This window comes from Lottia gigantea (assembly GCF_000327385.1).
Source record: "Lottia gigantea unplaced genomic scaffold LOTGIsca_29, whole genome shotgun sequence".
NCBI lineage: Eukaryota > Metazoa > Mollusca > Gastropoda > Lottiidae > Lottia > Lottia gigantea.
In genome coordinates this window covers 2,047,915-2,065,360 of record NW_008708943.1, presented here as the reverse complement: position 1 = coordinate 2,065,360, position 17,446 = coordinate 2,047,915, and the positions used below count along the sequence as shown (strand labels likewise).

At 33.7% G+C, this 17,446-nt stretch overlaps 1 protein-coding gene across 1 annotated transcript; it reads left to right on the top strand.

Annotated features, from left to right (window-relative positions):
* Positions 1 to 8,739: 8,739 nt before the first annotated feature.
* Positions 8,740 to 15,547, top strand: LOTGIDRAFT_161509 (hypothetical protein; the record flags this gene model as incomplete). The annotated part of the gene is made up of 13 exons (XM_009056881.1): positions 8,740 to 8,749; positions 10,704 to 10,819; positions 10,982 to 11,322; positions 11,490 to 11,657; positions 11,948 to 12,074; positions 12,282 to 12,605; positions 12,802 to 12,870; positions 13,103 to 13,212; positions 13,487 to 13,701; positions 14,035 to 14,173; positions 14,651 to 14,756; positions 14,911 to 15,069; positions 15,398 to 15,547. 13 exons carry the CDS (start codon positions 8,740 to 8,742, stop codon positions 15,545 to 15,547), a joined length of 2,034 nt encoding a protein of 677 aa, XP_009055129.1.
* Between the last annotated feature and the right edge of the window lie 1,899 nt (positions 15,548 to 17,446).

Genomic DNA, 17,446 nt, shown 5'->3' with positions numbered 1-17,446 from the left:
CCTCTTAAGATTTAAAATATGAACTGATTACATATAGACAGTATCGAATAATGTATTCATGCAACGCGGGGTTTGTAAGTTAAATACGTTAGACAGTATCGAATAACGTATACATGCAATGCAGGGTTTGTAACTTAGTATCGATAGAAAGTATCGAATGTTTTGATTATACCGAGCTGGTTATTTCTTTAGAGTTAAAAAACGAAATGTTCATGACTAGAAAGCATCGAATGTTGTTATCATGCAGCACAAGGTTTGTTTCTACGTTAGAGTTAAAATATGAACAAAATATCGATTGAAAGTATCGAATGTTTTAATAATACAGGGTTTTTACCTGAGTTGCCTACCTGTTAATTAGATATTGTAATCTAAAACAGAACAGTCATGATTCCATGTTGGAAGTAGCATATACAAATTAGAAAGACAGAAACAGAAATTCAGAGAATGCAAGAGAAAAGTGGCACCTGGAATTGATTGACAGAGATGGCTACTGATGTTTAATTTGCTACATTGGATCTGAAATGAAATAGACTGCAATCTCAATCGTAGAGTGGAATCGAGTGACTTGTTGGGGTAAGTTTAGCAATTATAGCTTTTTAGACCATTTTGGTATAACAACGCTATTTTGAGTCAGAAGAAAATGTTAATTGCCCTACAACATAACATGCCCGAATATTTTTTTTACTCGAAAGCATATTGATTTAAATGGGTTTGGGTTCTCAGCCCAGACACCCGCATCCCTCTATGGCTATTGAATGATTTATAGTCTCGCAAGGAATTTGAAGCCCTGGGCAAATATATATAGTCTGTATCTAATTGAACGTTTCTTAAGATTTTTAACAATGAACACATTTTAAAATTTGAGAAGTGTACTATGTTAACGAAAGCCAGACTTGATTGTTCGGAGGGGCAAGTAATATTTGCAGAAGGGAAATTGTGTATGGTGGTATGTTTTCGCCCCAACCCCTGAAGCTATGGGCCTTAGTTCAATAACACTTGTTCAGTGAAGACTTTAAGTAGTAAGTCATGTATTTCGGTACTTAAAAGTCAAGCCTTACTAACCAAAACATGATCTACATCTTAACTCTGATATGAAAGCAAATTTAAACATTTATATACATCACTTTTTGTGGGCATTGTGGTATATTTTGTAAAATCTATTTTACTTACATGCTCCATATGACACCCTTACTCATTAACTATCAAAAGTCGGATAGATTGAACAATTTGTCTTCTAAATATCTCTTTAAAATCAGAATCCTGGGCTGTCTCAGATATTATGGGATTTAAAATGTACTTATGTTTGGAACTTGAAAACAAAAGGGTATAAATTCGTATGTATGTTTTCTTTGTTCTAACAAGAAGTAAATTGTTAACTCAAGTTTACTTGCTGGAGGGACTTTGACATACAAATCAACTATACTATAATAATCCGTGTGAACTCTCTTAAAGTACAACTAAATAACATCACATCAAGTCTCCTATGTGAACTCTGTTGATTGAGGTTGAACGAGACACAACATCAAAGTTAATACAAGATATTTGCATTACACGCTGATAGAGCTCCATTTCATATGCAGACAAAACGTACAATGAAATTCAGATTGTCACCTTCCAAGTCGTCATAAACATCCTCTTGTGTAGTTATGTCAATGATATAATTACTATACTCGAGAATTCTAATAACACACCAGAAAAGACACCAGTATAACGTCTCTTCAGGGCCAGTTAAAAACAACCCAAAAAACAAAAACAAAACGAAAAGCAACAAAAAATGCGAAAAATACATTCCAAAGGGATAACTGGAATGGAATGAAATGGAGTTGTATGTCCTATTGAAAATTTGTCTTACCCCTCAACCTTTTCTAGACACGCCCCTGGGCATATACCACACGAGGACTCGGCCTAATTTGCGATGCATCACTAACAGAACACCTGGATTGAAAATCATAAGATATCAATTCGATCTATGCAGGTATTGATTATACAATATCAAACCAGTGCTATCAAAAGATCAAATTAAATTTTATATTGAACTTTAAAAATAGTAAAGATATCGACAATAAGTCAAAGCTCAGAAATGGGGTGATTATGATTTAATTTAGATCTGTTACGATATGTCTTTTCTTGCACAAAGTTTTCTATTTTCACCTGTAGATTTTAATCTCTTGATAGAACATTATCCATTTTAGATCTGGTGGAACTCGTTTTTCAGTTCCACAAAAGTGAACTTATCCTCTTGACTACTTCAACATCGAACCGTTGTATTATCACAAAATTCAATAAGGTTAGTAGGCCTATAGGAATTGATGTGGTCACAAATACAGAGGGAAATGCATTTAAAGAAATCATTAATTCAAGGATTTTTTAACATTAGATTTGTAAGAGGACTTAAAATTCTGCATTTTTATCAGATTGTATGCCGGCATGCTACAGGACCCTTACTACATTGTGGCAAACCCCTTATGCCTAATTTGACCAAAAAGTTAAGATAAACTAAAAGACATTTTGTATCAAAAATCCAAAATATAATCGATATCTGCTAAATATATTACTTATTTGATGTCTACGGTAGAAGGTGGTTACCGTTTGAAGTCGAACCGAAAAGGTTGCGAAGAAAGACAACTGGATTTTTGCTTCATAGAAAGAAGATCCTAAAGTTACTGCCCTATAGTTCTAGAAGTGTTAATATAATATTATCCTCGGCACTCTCTTTAAGAATTTAATGTAATTGGAAAAGGCTTATTCTTTCTTGTAATTAATTGAATCAATAGAAATGTACAACTTGAAAATTGTTTATTTTGCCCCGTTTCCTACACTACATGTACTTGGTTTCTATTTAATTCCTATGCTGACCGCCCATCGACATACTTATTTCAAATAATCATACACAATGCAACTGGATGGGCCCTAAACTCATCTACTTTATCTAAGTTTTAAAAGACTGAACCACACAAGAATAAAGCAAAAAGTACTTAAATGGAAGCCGACCGTTCGTTTGTAAGGTGGAGTCATTAAAGCTAACTTAAAGCTATGCCAAATTATACATGAGTTGTTGTAGAAAGTACCTGTTTGGTTGACGGCCTTGAGATTGATGGTGAAAAGTGCAAGATATACACAGCAAAATATTATTTAGGATTCTTTAATTTTTTGTCTTACGAACTGACTGGTTCAATTTTATTCATTTAATATGAATTAACGCACGAGAAGTATCTGAGAACTGTGGGTTCTTATTCGATCTTTAACTCCTGGCCATTTCATGGAAGCTTTAATGATACCTAAAATATTGCAGATTACTGATTGTTTGAGTTGCACTCTATTTTCGGACAGGGTACAGGTCACTTTAACCGAACGGGTTCATTTTTATTCATGCTATATATAAAACCCCCTCTCTGGCAACAGCAAAATATCAAAGTTAGCAATCTTAAACATGTACCAGAACTTGAATGAGTATACTGTCTTGATGTTTGTGAAGCTACTTTTAACAAGTCAAAATCGAAGCCACTTTAATCTCATATGTATGATATTTTATATTAGATAGCAAGAAAGGCTTTAATTAACACCAGGAAAGAGAAAATTGTACAATAGCTGACCATGGTTTATTAATACAGTAATTCATCAGGTGACAATAGAAACTGACATCACTGATACGCACAGAACAAAAGTGACAGAATATAGCAGTCCAAAATATAAAGTAATTCAAATCATTATGTATTTCCACATACAAAAAAAAACAAAAACAACTGAACGTAGGCTTTACGACGTATGGAGTTGAATTCCCAAATGAAATCCGAAACGGATTGTAAGTAAATGAAATCAATTGTAAACTTGACACCTTTGTGTGAAGATTTTCTCTATTTGTCTATATCGCAATGACCCCCAAAGAACAAATTCTGACAACGCCCAATTCCATAACTACAACTAAACACTCTTTTTCCCCTCCGGGTATATTACTGTTAAAGATTATAGTTCATAATTCATGGGGGTTGATTTTGGCCTCGAATATTATGTAAATGATTATCAGAAGTACTTCAATTGTACTGAAATCTCATAAAGTTTATCCTCTGACTGAAAACTTGGAAACCTGAAAATATTACGTCTTATTGATTAGGTCTACAGTAGAAAATACGATACGTATAATTTTTCATTACCTACATCATAGCGGAGACTTAAAAAAAAGGGCGAGTCGTCAATTTAATTTTCAAACACGGATAAAAATACTAAAATTTTAACGGTTAGCTGTGAGCACTATTACTGATAAGCTTTACTGAATAATTCCCTTTTCCACGACCAAGGTACGATTGACCTCTTAAAATGTTGAACAATGACCTTTAAAATGCGATATTTAGGGAAAGCAATTTTGTTCTGTTCATGTTGACAGTAAAATCAATATAAACAGCAATATTGTCAAGTCACAGGTAGAGTATTGTGACAGGTGATAATTACAATTAACATTTAAGGTTAATTAATGTATTTAGCGAAATGCCATCAACTGTGTTATATAAACCATCACAATTTAACAAAAGTCGGTCAGGGTGGTGTGGGAGGGGGGATATGCTACCTTATACCCTTCAAAAATGCAAATTAATAGTAAATGGGTTTCCATTTAACATTACGAAATTCAAAGTAGAGCAGTATGACAGCCCCTTTCAGTTGCTCAATCCCGCAATTCGTCATTGTTTTCAAGAAACGAGTTCAAAATGACAAGCTTTGGTTGGTTAGAAATAGTATCAATAGACCAGGACTGTGGTAGAAAACTAGATAGATTACAACGGAGACGAAAGTATCAGAAAACAAAACAGAGGAAGTGTAACCTAATTTAGATTAGATTGAAGTACTAGTTACTGTTTACGGATTTCAATTATATGTTATAGAATGACTCCCTACCCCCTTTCCGTTATGTATTTCTCCAAGAGAGTATCTACAGCTTGAGACCAATCTACCAGATCAAATTGGCGGAAATCGAGTTCCCTGGTCTCCATTTACTAAGAATCTTTGATAGTTATAAATAATGAACCAGGAATAATCCAGAGTGCTAGATAGTCATAAAGGAACTCTCTTTAATGCGTCTTTTATTTCAATTCAAAATATCTATTATAGATACTGTCCCTTTGAGGTCACTTTTACATCGACTGTATTATATACGTTGAAGTCTGTGCTATGACTTTATAAGCCTATGCCGCCTCCAGTCTATTAAAGCCCCTTAAGGTTGAGCTTGTCCGCAGATTTGTAGTCTATCATTTAAAACATTCTGAGAGTGATAACTAAATATGTTCATCCTTCATACCATCAATGAGCCCTATCTTAGTAAGTAATAAACAATGGTGTTCTATGTACTGGGGTAAACAGTCGTTGCTAATCGTCTAAAGAATTGAAACATTAAAATTCCATTTATCTCATTATATAGCAGACAGTTGCACAGTTGACAATCGACATGCGGAAGAAATTAATTTTCAATCGAGTGATTTATTTAGCCCAAGGGAAAAATGCAATCTGATTAACTGATATTGACTCGGCCTGTATCTAAATATTGTCTTTTATTTATCGTTTGCCACGTCCGATACAGTCTGCTAAATATTATTCTTTTGATTTTGAATTACCTATTTATTTGAGAGTACTCCATATCAAAACTGAATTGAAATCCAATGTTCTGAATGATAATGGGAAATTCTGTACTGGAGTTGAGTAGGTAGAATACTGAATTAAAGTCACAGTGTACTATATTTAAGATGTAACCTATAAGTTATATGACAGTCGACTTGAGAAGAATATTTATAATACCGACAATTTGATGATTGTTGTACTAATTCTATAATTCTGTCATCTACTGCAGATCTAGATGTTTAGGTGCGTGTTTTATTTCTGTTGATACTTCATTTGCCATTCACGATTTAATCGTATTTCAATCATGCGCTGAATATTTTTCTCTGGTTCAGTTTTTGTGGAATTTTGACCTATCGAATGTTGTAATGATCTATACTATAGCCATGGGGATTAAAACACTGTTTTACAGAGAATACATGTCAATATTTTCCAATCTACGTTGATTGGTTCAATACTAAATGACATAGAACATCAGATGTAAAACAATTTCGTCAGATCATTGAAAGAAAATACGAAACGAAAATCCAGCTTTCGTCAGGGTGATTTTTTTCCAGATTGACGTTACCTATTATTATCTAATGGAAAATCAATAACGGAACCAAATAATTGTATCTTAATGCATTTAATGCGTCTCATATCATCTCTTGATCTCTATTCAATCTATCAATCCATATTTTATTCGGCGTTGATTTAGGTTATGATCTATATGAACAAGGGATGACCATTAAAGCTATTACTTCAAAAAAGAATATACATTTTAAATTTGTCTTTCCAGCCATTAACAAAAAACCTGACAAATCACTAAAAAATATACCATTCAGGCCATATTTTGACGTCATAACTTGGTTCATTTCTAATGATTGTTTTGAATTTTTTTTTATCTCAGGAATCACAGACATCGAAGAGAACGGGGACTCTTGAAATTCCATTTTGATACAGACTGAAATATACTGCTCTTTATATCTCTGTATGTTGGCCAAATAATCAATGAATATCACAGTTTTTTTTCTATATCTCGATGTGCAGTTTTTGTTCAATTAATGACGCTTTATTATGACATTAAAAACCTTATTGTAGGTCGATAAGCTCATCATTCCCTATAGATATTTAATAAAACAACTTGACTTGATTACGAAAACCTGTATCCAGGAAAAATTATCATAATCGTAAATATACCCACAAAAATAAGCTCTTTAATTCAAACAGATATCAATTTCAGTAGAAGGGAGACCTATACTATGGGATAATTATTTCACAGCGATTGAGAAATTCAGCCACCATCAATTATATGTTATTGAAAAGATTCATTTTTTTTTTGTTATTTCAGGTAATTGTAGTTCGTAGAGATCGTAGTGATGTATATCACAATCGGAATCAATTTGGTAACAAACGCACAGAACTCCTGTCTCTAATTTTAAACTGAAATCATGATGATCTTGGTATTATTCCTTGCATTCGTGACCTCAACAAGAGGAGTTGTAGAGCAAGGTAATAATTTTTTTTTTGCATTTATTAAATACCAGGTGACAACGTGAAATGTTAAACTCTTGCTAATTGCATGCATTTTCCTGATCAAATATGAATTCATAAAAATCAACCTTCAAAGAAAGAAAGAAAATGTCATCCGATGAAAGTGAATAAATCAAGTATCAAAGTATAAGTATTTTAATTTGCTTGTTTTAAATTCGACTAAATTATACATTCACGTGTAATTTTGTTTTTCTAATGCCTTCCGTATGTAGTAGTTACAAAACGTGTTGTAAGGAACCGCTTTAGTATTAACTTTTCTCTGCGAATCGGGATTTGCATAGGTCTCAAAGCTGAAGTCTGTCTTTTTTGAGTAATTGATAAAAAGGTTTACCACGTGTTTATTTTTACATTTGACTTAAGTGACGGGTTTTGGCAATTTATTTTTACGTTTGTGAAATAATACCTCTAGGGTTGTGCCAGTGTGAAATCAGTATGCCAGTGAGATGTTGTTTAACGACTACATCGATTATGTAATATCCAAGTTTCTACAAAGTGTTTACGGAAATTCAAATTACCATATTACTAAGACAACTTATATAAATCTCTTTTGAATATACTGTTTTACTTTGCAATACCGCTCAAATCATGGAATTATTTCAGTAAATGATAAGTATGCTTGAAATCTATAAAGTGTTATTTCCTCAGAATTATAGGGTGATATGTGAATATTGAATAGCAATAAAGATAAATGAAAATAAAGCCAAGTTTATAATTAAGCCTTTACAAGAATGATAATGCCGATATTTCTGATGACTGTTATCATTAATTTCTGTCATCTGATTAAAATGCAGATTTCTAGATGTCTCTATTTGTGTTTTATTTCTGTATAGATTATTGACTTATAATACCCATTATTAATTCTAGTTCAGATGTACGAAGGAGCAAGGTACAGGTAATGTGTGACTAGTAGGCTCCACAGATCTAAGCAGATTCGAGACAATTTTAGTCATTAGCGCCCCGGAAAAGTCTCTGGTTTATGCATATAATCCAAGAAGTTTAAACATCGAAATAGTAAATAATACTGGGAATTCTACTATGAGCTTCTTTTTTTTTCTAGAAAGACTTAAGGAAATAACTATGATTGATACTAAATCACGGCAATTGTTTTCTTGATCAATTCAACTTAGTCAGAATGACGGGCATTCCCATCATAAATGGTTGGAAGATAAAACCAAGATTATAATTATACAAATATGATTTAAGCCACGATCAATTAATATTTACTTAAATCAACGCCTTTTATTAATCCACACAATCTAACTCAGTCCAAAAAATGTAAAATGTTGAGTGTTCAGGAATATATTTTTTCATAAAAATACAAGCGGTCCACCGTTAAAGTTCGGCCTGCGGTCTTCAACATATCACGGCAACCATGTGATGTTGGTAGTTCAAACACCAGAGGCTCGTCCTCCAGGACTACAAGCTATTGTAAACAAAGTCAATATAAAGAAAGACGTTGTAAGAAATTGATCCAAAAAGATAACAAAATGTATCATTGGTAAACAAATATCATTAAATGAATAGCATACGTGTCAGAATTATATACCCTGAAGGTTTTAAATTTATGGTCTATATTCAGGTCGCAATATTATTTGACAAATAACTATGAAATACCGTAAGTAAAGAGCCTCGACCAAGATGAAACAACAAATCTACCAGACAGATTCAGCTTTTCCGAAATTCCGAAGATCGCCGAATGATACAAATAATTCAAAAAGTTCAAAAGTCGACACATTAAATTACACTGGGAATTCTACTATAACTATAATGGGTTGTAATAGCATGGTTATTGTTCTCTTATAGATAATTAACAAAGTCAGATTCCCATTTCAATCATAAATGACAGAGGAATCAATGCTTTCATATAAAACAAATCCTATCGGCTAGTAAATTATACACCATATGATATACTGTATTTGCCTACTTTGATATGATACGACTTTGACGCTAGCTCTAAGACATATTTTGTCACTTATGTATGAACCATAAGTTATGTTTCATTTACCAGGTTCAGAACAATCCCTTACATCACGAGTTCATGATTTTTAATACGATGATAATATCAATAAACGAAGCTCGGTCTTAAATGAATAAGAAACAAATGTACTGCATCAACCATGGGCGTATCCATTAGTCATAACAATAGTAGTAATAAAGAAAAAACATGGTGACTCGGTAAAGACATTAGAAAATTCTTTTCAATAATAATGAAATGATTATACCTTTCTATATGACTTTTAAAGAATCATTTAATGTGACTTCAACAAGATACGAAACCAAATTAGATTTAACACCAGGTTAATGGCAATTCATTTTAAGACTCTATTCAATTGCAGTGATGTCTATATTGCCATAAGTATTAGTCAACATACACCAACACATGACCGCGCTAAATAAATACCTCCAAAAAAACACGAATCATCCATTAAATTTTCAAAAAAAAAGCAATTATATTTTTGTATTGGTTAGTCCCAAGTCGATATTATTGTGATAGGTTGTTTAATTGTGTATCTCATTTTGATTTAAGAGCAACCATGTGCTTAAAGTCATTACATTGTTGTTTGAAAGTTAATATGAAATGAAACAGAGTTCTAGTCATAACCTCTTTACAATGTAAAGCTATTTCGAACATCGTCTTATACCTTGACTGCAATATTTTCAGCCTTCTTGTATCACGGAATGCAGCCATTTGATTGGATAATACGCCTGCGAAAAAAGCCAAGACTGTCGTGCCCTCGGATTGGCTAGCGCTAGCGTTGAATCCAAACAGATCACTGTACAAATTATGTGACACAAGAAATGGGGCTATTGATGTCAAGGTATATTACTCATATAGTTCGTATTGTTTGACATTGTGAAGACGATGGAGGTGTTCTAGAATTTGTACTCTAGGCCGAAGGAAATATCAGGATGACCTGTTCGATTTATCATTAAAATCTAACCTAAAAAGAATTTGTCGGAAGACTATCCTGTTTTATTGATATAAGATAAAGATACATGATACGTAATTAAGTCCTTTTGATATCAATATGGATAAAAATGGAAATAAAAGTTCCAACGATTTATCTTCAGTTCAGTGAGGGACATATAGATTTCTTTTATTAAACCTTTTAGTCGCCGTGTACCATTCACCATATAGACATATACTATCAAGTTCATAACAGCTTGACATTGTGAAGATGCCATGCAGGATAAAATACATAATCTTGAAACAAAGACTTTGTTTCTGTAAACAACGAAAGACGAGAATGAATACATGAATAATTTATTGCATACAGAGGCGGAGCCAGGTTTACATCCGAGAGGGGGGCGATTGGGGCGAAATATCTGAGATTGCCCGAATCTTTAACCTAGTTATGAGATTTTTGCCCGAAAAACATGCTTTCGGGGCTGTGAGGTTGGGGTGGGGGGTAGCTAACCCTCTCCCCTCCCCCCTTTTGGCTCCGCCACTGATTGCATGAAGGACAAATGAATAAATGACAGATAGATGAATGATTTAATCCTACAATATTGTTATAAGATAACGTCCCTCTCAAACTATGTGCTGAAAGAAAATCTCATTGTTGTAGATCTTTTATCTGAAGCCAAGAAAGCTCTGGAATATGTGAACCGAGTTGAGAATAGTAAATGCACTGGTGGTACTGAAGATGTTCTGAATCTGGTTTTTAATACCACTGTTTGGAAGGTCTGTATCCATGCCTTCATTCATTCCTTGACAAAAACATACACTTTATATGATTCTAACCCATTTACATTGGACAAATTGAAATCTTTTTTAAAAATGACCAATTTTGCTGTAAATCATGGTTCATAGGTCGGTAAAGTAATTTATTTCATATCATTTCAGGCATATACCGACGCGGCTATCCGCACCGCTAACATACTTAGTTCCTTCATCCAAATACACGGCGATTTAAACCAACAGGAAGAAGACTTTTTCTATACATTAGTAAGAAACAATGTACACGGGGATACTTTGATAATTGGATCGGCGATAGCTCTAGAGCCAGGGTTGTTCAACTCATACCCGCGCTATTGTCCGTATGCTTTAAAAGAGAATGGTACGGTGAAGGCGTTTGATATTGCTGTGAATTACAACTATTTGACTACAAGTACGGAATGGTATAATGTGGTTCGTAGTAAAGATTTTACTGCTGCTACTATTAAAACAGATCTGATCACTTACAAGTAAGTTTGCTTTAAATATACTCCGGGCTTTTCCCAACCCATCATCATCATAAAAAAAAACCATTGTGACCAAATTATTGGGTAAGCTCCAAATATTATGACTTTATAAGCCATCTGTTTGTTTATTATTATTATTACTATTACTTTTTTGTTGTTGATGATTTTAGTGAATCCTCGGCAACTTTAACGGAAGTAGAATTCGATCAACCAACAGCTAAATATAACGATGGTCATTGGACGTTTCCATATTTTGATTGTGGGGGTGGCAACATCTGGATGGTGACATATTCTTCACCAATATTTTATATCGATACCAACCGCTCCATTCTATTCCGGTGAGAACTTGCAGTATAGTCGTTAAATATATCCCTTACGAGCTAAAAGCCAACTATCAGCTATCCGTAGTCCTTTCCAGAATTGAAATTCGGCGCCCAGTACTCCCACTAATCGACGAAAATGTTATATCAATTATTTTACAAAGCAAGAATGCTAAAAACGATCTGGAAGTGACAACAGTCTTAAAAAGTTGTCCTTTTCAGAATTTTCATTATAAACATATTTTTGCAACAGGACAAGAGTTCTCCATTTAAGAACAATAACATTAAACAAATCTGTCTTTCAACAGGGGTGTGGCTACCATTGATATTGAATTAACAAATGTAGATATCAACCAATGTGATTTAGAGGAAGGTGCCACGAAGGGCGCCTTAGATGTTTTTAGAGGAACTCACAACTGCCAGGCTACGACTAAGGTAACCAACCATGAGCGCGATCTCAACAACTTAATGGTGCACATAAAAATGTTTTTTTTTATAACCTTTTCAATAACAAATTCGTTATCTGATTCCAATTCAGAAATGTATATGATAGAGCAAGCATTATTTTCAAACGATCGACAAAACCTTTTGAAGTCTCTCTTTAATTTTATTTTCTTGTCATGCGCATTGCTTACATTTCAGTGCGTACCATTGCTTGGTCAAGGTTTCAGAAGAGGGGCGTATTTATGTGAATGTCAGCGCGGTTTTTATTACCCTGTAGACTCGCCTGTCAGGGCATATTCTGGTTATGAGATTGAAACCTATGTAGACAAGTATTTCCAGCAAGTTGAAATACCATTCCGTTGTGTGAGATGTGCCAGAGGTTGTGATAGTTGTGTTGATGCTACACCATGTTTATATCCCCTCGACATTGGTATACGATTATTCGTCGTTTTGTTTACTATTATAATGATTATTGGTTGTGGAGTTGTTTCCCTTCTTATCTTCAAATATAAACACGAAATGGTAAGAGAAAATTTTGAATTCTCCCGCCAAAACTCCTTTACCGTAAACTTGAAGGCAAAATATATTAGATATTTTTTGGCTTCTATTAAAGTAGCCCACACAGGCTTCATGTATATTCTCGACCGTCCTATATATTTGAACCTACTTCCTGCGGTAGCCTACAGGATAGGTTTATATTGTCTTGTGTATTTTTCAGGTAATGAAAACGGCTTCTCCTATATTTCTTCATCTGATGTGTTTTGGTGCCATTCTCATGTGTTGTCAGGTAAATTTGAATACTCTGAACGTCTGATATTCGTTATTAATAAGAATGTTAGAGTGAGATTATGCTACGTGACTGTTGTCCATTCTGACCGTAGAAAACTGCCATGGACACGATATTTCCTATGGTTGCGGACATTATAAAGGACAGATAGGCCTATCCGATACCTTCTCTTATATTCCAAGCCCTGCTCCCTTGTGATATATGTTAAAAAGTTTATGTTATACATTTCCAGATATTCATTGCTTATTTGGAGCCAACAGATATATTGTGTATGATAGAGATATGGCCACTTCATCTGGGGTTTTCTGTCATGTTTGGTGCATTAATCATAAAAACATGGAGGTAAGAGAATCTATTATTGCTCAAAAAACGAACTTAGACCCGTTTTTTTTGGTTCTTTTTGGACTTCAAATCGTTTCATCAACGCGTCCGAAATTATAAGGCTACATATTTCTGTCTTTTTCACTTAATAGACAAACCTTGAATATAGACTCAACTGAGGTAATATAATGAATTCATGATGTCACGATCAGTCAACACACTCCAACCTACGTTTTTTTTTGTAAATATGAGCATACGAACGAAATTTTTAATTAGTTTATTATATTTTCTTCAGAATATCTGTAATATTTGGTGTTGGGTCAGTAAAGCGAGTAAATCTCCCTGATTCAGCCTTATTAAAGCGGTTACTTCCCCTGATATTTGTATTTATATTACTGATAACGATATGGACTGGAACCAATCCACCTCGTGTTGAAATACTTACACTTACCAACTCACTCAAATTCTACTCTTGTAGTGTCACTTGGTGTAATTACACCATGTATGGTAGTAAGTATTATTTTTCTTTAATTTGATTGACGAGTTCGAACTTAATTATGAAGTGCGAAGCGGAGGAAATGTAGCCATAATATAATATTTTATAACCGACGATTACAACTGGTGCAATCGTATTTTTTTTGCCTGAAAACATGGTTTTTGGGGGTGAAATATGTAGGAAAGTGCAGGGTCGAAATTTGATAGTTTTTTTTTTGTTTTTATATTTTATATTATTAGAATGATAGATTTCTGATCTCCAATCCATTTCGCAAATTGTTCATATTATTTGAACATTCTGGAAAAAACCCCCCAAATATTATGAAACCCATTATCTGTATTTTTCAGTCGAGGCGTTATTGCTACTATTTGGTGTATATTTGTGTTTTACTGTAAGGAAAGCACCCGCTCATTTTAATGAAAGTAAACATATCACATGGGCTGTATATAATGCTATCATATTGGGTAGTTTTATCATTATTTTAACGTAAGTATACGAATAATTTGAACCATTTCATTCGACATCATCATCATCATCATCATCATCATCGTCGTCATCATTCTATGTCTAAGTAGTCATTCTATGTCTAAGTAGTTAAAAATCATCATCATCATCATCATCGTTTTTGTAGTTAAAAAAAATCAGTAATATATCATCGTCAGTTACCAAAAACCACCAATTCATCATTATCGTCATCATCGTCGCGTATGGAGTTAAAAAAAAATCATTATTATCATTATCGTCCATGTAGACAAAAATCATCATCATCATCAACGTCTATGCAGTTTAAAAATGATCATCTTCGTCTATGTAGTTAAAAATCATCATCATCATCATCATCATCATCATCATCATCATCATCATCATCATCATCATCATCATCCATGTAGTTAATAATCATTATCAGTTATTCATATACTATAATTATATTCATCTATTATAAATATGCTTGTATATTTTCAGTCAGTTCATGTCGGAGTCTGGAGGACCAGATATTTTATATTTATTACTACTTGCTCAACTTCAAGTTTTTATAACCATTACCATTGCTTTAATATTCATTCCCAAGGTACGTATGGAAAAATGATACGCAATATACAGGTATAGTGGAATAGATGTTTTGAATTACTACGATTGCATTCATTCCAAAACATAGATTAACCTGTAAACGTTTTGAAGCACCGTGACCTCTAAATATGTTCATTTTATTTCAATTTAAATAGTTTTGGGCCATACGAAATGGTACACGACCGGAAGTAAATAATGGTGCGGTAACGACCATAACTGGAAGAGTAAAGTCGCAAATGCCAACGACAGTTTCCAATATGAGGGCAGATGTGAGAAGTATTGCAGTTCAAACGGACGACATAACGTTAGAAATGGTAAGAAAAGCCAACTTGTCTTTTCAACATTCTGAAAGGACACATTTCAATAGTTGTTGTAATTTTCGGGCGGGCTGTAACGCAGCCTTTTAGAGCGTGGTTATGGTTTCGCATGACACTATCCTTAAGCTGGACCGGAATTCAATTGTCTGCAATACAGTACAGCAGCAGTCAAGTTTCAAATATACTATCAGAGGCTGAAGCAGAAGCAGATGTTTCGGTCTAGAATGATCATAGGCCAACAATTCGTGTAAACAATGAGCGAGTTTTTAGATATAATATTTTTCTTCACCCTTATCAACTTTCTAAATTTCATAATATATTTCAGCCTTTAACGCCTTCAAATTCATTTAAAACATCGAAGTATTCATCGAAAGTGTCACCATTATTGGAAGTCCCAGCAAATAATTATACAAATCCAGAACACGTCAACGAGCTCGAAACTACGAATGACAAAACTCCAGATAAAATTGTGTAACAATTCTTTCGCACATTTTTCATACGGGTTAGAAGTCGGTTGTGAATGTCATTAGAGATCTCCTTTCTTGCCTTTTTTTTTACTTAGTGAATAACCACTCTCACGTTTTCAAAAGACAATTTGTACTTTAAGATTTAGATTTTTTAGAAATGAGAGAGATTCAGACATACTGATTTTCTTAATATTTAACTTCAACTTCTCCATCTACAATGTCTCAAATTTGCTAGTGATAGATAGTAATGAAAATCGACGGAATGGACCAGAGTCCAATATCGTGATGAAAATTACAGACAAAATCGGATCACAACTAATCAAATAGTGCGATGATAAATAGAAACTGATTGGATCACAGCTTGTAAAATATCGCGATGAAGAAGAGAAACTGATTGGATCACAGCCTGTCAAAGATGGTGATAAAAAAAATAGAAACTGATTAGATCACACCTAGTAAAATATCGCGATGGAAAACAGAAACTGATTGGATCACAGCTAGTAAAATATCGCAATGGAAAAGAGAAACTGATTGGATCACACCTAGTCAAATATCGCGTTGAAAAAGAGAAATTGATTGGATCACAACTAGTATTTCATCACGATGTAGATAGTAGATCACAGCTTGTTAAATATCGTGATGAAAAAAAGAAACCGATAGGATCACAGCTAGGCCAATATTCAAAGATAGCGATGTAAAAAAGACACCGAGAATGGCTCACAGATTATCAAAGATTGAGAGACTGCAGATCCATAATCCTTAAAAGTGAAAGCTTGTAGCCTAATAGGTCGTGAATAAAAAAAAACAATCCAAATATTCTAGGGTAGTTTATTGTCTAATTTTATTGCCAGTCTAATTAGACTTGGGCTAAAATATTAGGCCTTGTCACAAGGAAGACACGAGTCTCAAACCTTTCAGGGTCGATATTAAGAAGAGAAATCTTTATCGTCCCCACAAAAAAATCTTACGAGTGGTTTTAAACCTAAGATGGTCGTACTCATAGACCATATAAGTTATATAGTTATATAATAATTATATGACATGACGTATTCTACAAGACAGGAACGGACAGGGGCGGAGTGTAGGCCTAAACAGACGACGTGTTTTTTTTTAATACATAAAACCGATTTTAATTTCATTAGGTAGATTACATTATGTCTATTTATGACCGATTAACTCTTCTAAACTATGGCCTATACTTTTCTGGTTGTCTAAAACAAAGGACATTATTTTTAGGCAAGTTTGTTAACAACGTCCATTTGACGTTATGTTTAAGTAGACCTCTTTCCTCTTATAAAATGGCTGCCTTCCTCCTGTATCGGCATAACGTCACGTGACAAGTTTAGTTCATATCAAAATATCAAATTATTTCAAACACAATAAGTTCTTCTTATTCATTAATTTGTTTGAATCTGCACATAAAAGAAAATTAAATCTCTTGCCCTTGCCACTTTGTGGTTCTGTCGTCTGCTAAAGCGGAACACGTTTCTGCGCATGTCTTTGTTTAACTTTTTTCTACGATTTTTGACTGCCCGAAAACATAATATTTGGGGGGGACAAACGAATGAAAGTTTTGTTTTGTCAATTATGTGACGTATATATGTATATCACCTTATCAGGTTTTATCTCTTCAACTTTCATTTTCAAGCTGATTTTTGTCTACTTGTTTTTCAATTCTATTTTTGGAAAATCAACTTTCCGACTTCCTAGAAACTAATAAGAAATCATGTTATCAAACATGTGAGTACTTTTAAGATTCCACGTGCATAACATTACAGAGATAAACAGGTTACGAGAAGGACTGGTAAGTTGTCAATATATTTAGAGCCCCCTTATTTAATCGCTTTGTATTTGTAAAATATTTGTTGTAAATCTCTCCAGAAGTAAGTAATTTTTTATCAAATTTA